General features: G+C 37.6%; 1 protein-coding gene across 1 annotated transcript; it reads left to right on the top strand.

Moving 5' to 3' along the window:
- Positions 1–1,750: 1,750 nt before the first annotated feature.
- On the top strand, positions 1,751–4,710 carry cbx8a (chromobox homolog 8a (Pc class homolog, Drosophila)). The gene is made up of 5 exons (XM_056753387.1): positions 1,751–1,964; positions 2,117–2,160; positions 2,602–2,667; positions 2,771–2,837; positions 3,092–4,710. Exons 1-5 carry the CDS (start codon positions 1,803–1,805, stop codon positions 3,875–3,877), a joined length of 1,125 nt encoding a protein of 374 aa, XP_056609365.1. The 5' UTR covers positions 1,751–1,802; the 3' UTR covers positions 3,878–4,710.

Genomic DNA, 4,710 nt, shown 5'->3' on the forward strand with positions numbered 1-4,710 from the left:
TTGTGACTAATGTAGGCTATGTGTCTCTGTTGAATTAACCTCATATATGTAAGCAACACATTTATTGTAGGCTATACAACACAAGCAGGTGTATATTTAGCCCAACGGGTGAAGCAGAACAGCTCAAAGGTCTTGGGTTCGATCCACACAAAACACGTCCAATTGAGACGCACTGAAAAGCATCTGCCAAATCCGTAAAATGTAAAAAAAAATATATAACGCAGCCACAATGTCTAATTTTTCGTTGTGGTATTTGTTGTGTTATATTTGCAATCGATTAATTATAGAATGAGTCCTGTTCGGCTCTTTACTGATGCAATAAAATGTTTGGCACACTGTTTAAAATAATGTTGCAAAAATGCAATTAATTTACTTATCAATTCACTGAACAGATCACAGCTCTTTAAGATTAAATATTTTGCTAGGAATTTTTACCTTGCCAATTATGTATTCAATATTATTTCTACGATTTTGTTTTCGATAACAATTTGATCTTAATTATAGGCCTAAAGAGGTTTTTTTAGTAAAATGATCAGCAAAATCGGATAATAATAATAATAATAATAATGTGTAACTATAAAATGGAAATAAATTGAACTTAATATCGAACGAAATAATGCATAAAGCAGGCATGTGTATCCGCTGCATTCAATAAATAGGTAAGAGAAATCAAATTAAAATCAAAGAAATCATTTCGACAAATAATAAAACAAAATGCTGATTATTTACACACCTAAAAATGACATGCGAGGGGAAATGCTTATATTATTGTAAATTAAAACATATAGAAAGATTGTTGGAACTTTGGATCTAGACTGGAGGGTTTATTCAGCGTTTTGAATAATGTATTTACAGTTAGTTTTTACGCTTATATTATTATCTTTTGGTTGTTGAGATGAAGAAAGTAAAAAAGAAAGAATAGGCCTATATCTACATATATATCTACACGTATCGACAGATAGATATGAACATCTGACTTTATTAGATTATCTTGGTTGTTCATTTGGTTAACTCGGAGAAATTCAATTCGGTATACTGCAGTGCTCAAGTACGGAATGAGTTTATTATGGGCCACTCGTTTTATAAATTGATTTTTATTCATCGTTTTTATGATCCTTATTTACAATCGTGCTATATGTAATAGGTCAACTATATTGACTGTTTATTATTTAAATCATTAAATTGATTATTCAGTATTACTTTTTAGTCTCTTTTGCTATAAAGTTTCATTTCAAATGTCGGATACCGTTCAGTTACTTCTATTATCAGTAGAAATAAAGGTTAAGAGCGTTTAGAAGCGTGTTAACGTTTTTTTCTGCTGCCATTTTGACGTGGTGGAGAATATGGCTGCATTGATTCGATATGTCCCCGTCCGCCTTTCGTTCACTTTGGTTTTCACGGCGTTTAAGCGCAAGAACACGCAACCTTTTATTTAACCTCCTCCAAAAATGGCCACTGGAACCATGCACACCGAAGGGTAACACCTGCTCGCAAAAACAAGAACTGCAATATGTCGCATCCTGACACGCGCTGAGATCTCTGGCCGTTTTTATAACGACTGGAGACTATTCCGTTATACAACACAAGATTTGGCTTACGTATGTGATTAATGCGTACTGTCTACGGTTCGTTGAGACACGTAAACGAAGGCTACTTATGACATTTGATACGTTTTTACAATGACGTCTGTACATATTTGCCTCGTCTGGTGCCACGACGATTTGACTCCGCCCCTCCAGAGCGGTAGGTCTGCTCGCATAGTAACGCCGTCCTGCAGTGCCATGGCAACAGTTTAGAACGTGATGACGTCTCTTCTGAGAGAGTATTATGGGCTATCGAGGACTATTCAGGCAGAGAGTGCCGTGGAAAAAAATAGCTGCGAGGTAGAAGTAAACATGGAGCTCTCGGCCGTCGGGGAGAGGGTCTTCGCCGCTGAATCCATCATTAAACGGCGCATAAGGAGAGTAAGTGCTCATACCGACCCCGTCGTCGGCGTTTCGTCTCCGTCTAGTAGGCAGGCGGCTCTGTTTATGTCCACCGAGGTGACATGTTATGTGCGTTAGGTTAGCTTAGCAACGTTAGCGTGCTAATCGAGTATGTGTGCTTTCCCCCGCAGGGACGGATGGAGTATCTGGTCAAATGGAAAGGCTGGTCTCAAAAGTGAGTGATAACAACACGTTCACGGTAGAGATCGTAACGGAAGAAAGCCGTTCCGTGCTTGCCGTGCTAGAGACGTTAGCACGGCAGAAGCTTGGCGCGATATAACGGGGCTCCCGCGAACGTGAGCTGACAAGGCCAGTGATGGGAGACATTTGCGATTCAACGATCCAACATCTAAGAAGCACCAGCAGCCTTTGATTTGTTTATAAATCACGAATTAACATCGTTATGCATGCTTTTGCGTACGAATTAATAAATATCAGTCATGCATTTATTTACGCAATAATATTGACTGTCACTAAAAGGATGTCGATGTTTTAAAACGGAAAATTGATAGTCTGTTTAATTGTTTTTATGTAAGGTGATTTTATTATTATTTTATGTGGAATGTTTTACATTGTAAGGTATGATTTGCTAACAAGAATACAATAATTCTTGTAGATACAGCACCTGGGAACCAGAGGAGAATATTCTGGATGAGCGCCTTTTCGCCGCTTTTGAAGAGAGGTCAGCGTTTCTCCGCAATTGTATAATTCTAGCGAAGAAATTAGCGATTTTATATGGTTCTCCATTCTCCTTTTAATAGCTTTTAATGTGTCCTTTATTGCAGAGAGCGCGAGAGGGAACTGTTCGGGCCGAAAAAGCGGGGGCCTAAACCAGAAACGTTTTTATTGAAAGTGAGTAAAGAAAATGTGTATTCATTTATATACTAATGATTGTTATTAAAGTAATAATATTACCCAAGCCATGACAATTTTTAGGTGCGCCTGCAGTGTTTATGTAGCCTACATTCTTTTTATTTTATTTTTTTAATTGAATGCAAGTTAATGGCTTGATAAAACGTAGTTTTTGGACGCTTTATGTATTGTAAATTATTAGCCTATAAAAATTATTGGTCTGTTTTTTTTAATAAAATTTTACATTTCTTTAGGCAAAGGCTAAAGCTAAAGGCAAAAGTTATGATTATAGAAGGGAGATGTCTCGAGGATTGCGGGTGTCTTTCCCGGTCGCAGAGCCGGTTGTGACGCCTCGAGCACGCGAGGGGCTACGGACGGTCGTGCCGACGATCTTTCCACCGAGCACCGTGAATAGAGGCGAAAGTGTCCGCATCCGACCACCGGATCATGAGAGAAGCCCACTTAGGCATGCGATGGCAGCACAAGACCATTTAGATTTTTCCGATTCGCCAAAAAAACGCGGACCGAAACCAAAGTTGCGTCCAATTGGTAGTGGTCCATCCACCGAAAGCCTCAAAAGAAAGGCAGATAAACCATTATCTTTTCGCCCATCCAAATCAGAGAGACTGGGAGAAACATCTAATCACGATCTTATCCATCTAACACAGAAGTATCAAGGAGAACCGAGCAGTGTTCCAAAGCAAATGGGGGGTAGGTCAAGTGGTACAAATTTTATGATTGGTGGCACCGTTTTTAAAAAAGGCTTTGATATTTTGGGACATGGACGGAAGGAGGGCTCCAGCAGTGCCATGATCCAACAACCCAAAATACAACAGCCTCCCCAAAATAATCTATTTCGATCAGCTAGTCAAGCCGGTAATGAACTGTCTTTGAGTTTTGTAGATGAAACCGACGAGGCTTGGTTGCCCTGTTTAAAAAACATGGAGAAAATTGTCGTGACTGACGTAACGAGCAAATCGTTGACTGTGACCATAAAAGAGAGTTCAACGGACAAAGGGTTCTTCAAGGAGAAAAGATAATGTCATTTTACATAAACGATGTACATATGAAATATTGTAATCCAGCTAAACAGCCTACATTTTAATAGTATATTTACTGTACAGTAAAGTCTTGCAATAAAAAAATATATAGTATATGTTTAGCCTACATTTCCATTCACATTTTCTATGAAAATGATGTGAAAATGAAGTTTATTTTTCTATTTCCCAGATTTTACGTAAAAGGCACCAGTTGATTCGTTCTTCGCTTTATTTGTTGCCGTTTTCAGCATAAAGACACATTATATCATTTCAACCTAACGCACCTTTTAATTGATATTGATTTGTTTCTCTTTTATGGACGTAGGCTATTTGTTATCATTTGTTCTGGTCAGATTTTTGTATATATTTGTATAAGGTCCAAACAAAGTAGTCTGTATTAAAGCACGCCCTTTGAAAGGTGAAAGGAGGTAGAAGCTACACTTTAATTCTTTATTTCCCAGTTTCGGGCCTCAATATGTAAAGACGTTTAAATTCTTAATAATTTTCAAGGATTTTTTAATTGATATGGCTGTTTGGTGTCCTAACACATCAGTGTTAAGCAGACTACTTTTAAACTAATTTTCCCTTCACCGAAATGAAAAGAAAATAAGACAGATTGAGGTACAAATACTTGCTGCTTTCAAATGTATTATAAATTATTAAGCCTGTAGGCCATAGGTCGCTCGACAACATTTTGGTAAAATTGGAACAAATTCGAATTAAACTTACTTTATATTAACATGTTTAATTGACTGATTGGTGTAAAACGTTCAATTATTTTTGCACAGAAACCAATGTATCAGAGCCTAAAATAAAAGTGTAATTTAGCTGTG

The sequence above is a fragment of the Triplophysa dalaica genome, chromosome 7, assembly GCF_015846415.1.
Source record: "Triplophysa dalaica isolate WHDGS20190420 chromosome 7, ASM1584641v1, whole genome shotgun sequence".
NCBI classification, from domain to species: domain Eukaryota; kingdom Metazoa; phylum Chordata; class Actinopteri; order Cypriniformes; family Nemacheilidae; genus Triplophysa; species Triplophysa dalaica.

Bases quoted from the DNA above. Each gene is read 5' to 3' on its own strand.
- cbx8a (XM_056753387.1), top strand. From the start codon at position 1,803: ATGACGTCTCTTCTGAGAGAGTATTATGGGCTATCGAGGACTATTCAG. The intron at 1,965-2,116 runs GTAAGTGCTCAT...TTTCCCCCGCAG, and splicing joins TTAAACGGCGCATAAGGAGA to GGACGGATGGAGTATCTGGT. The intron at 2,668-2,770 runs GTCAGCGTTTCT...CCTTTATTGCAG, and splicing joins TTCGCCGCTTTTGAAGAGAG to AGAGCGCGAGAGGGAACTGT.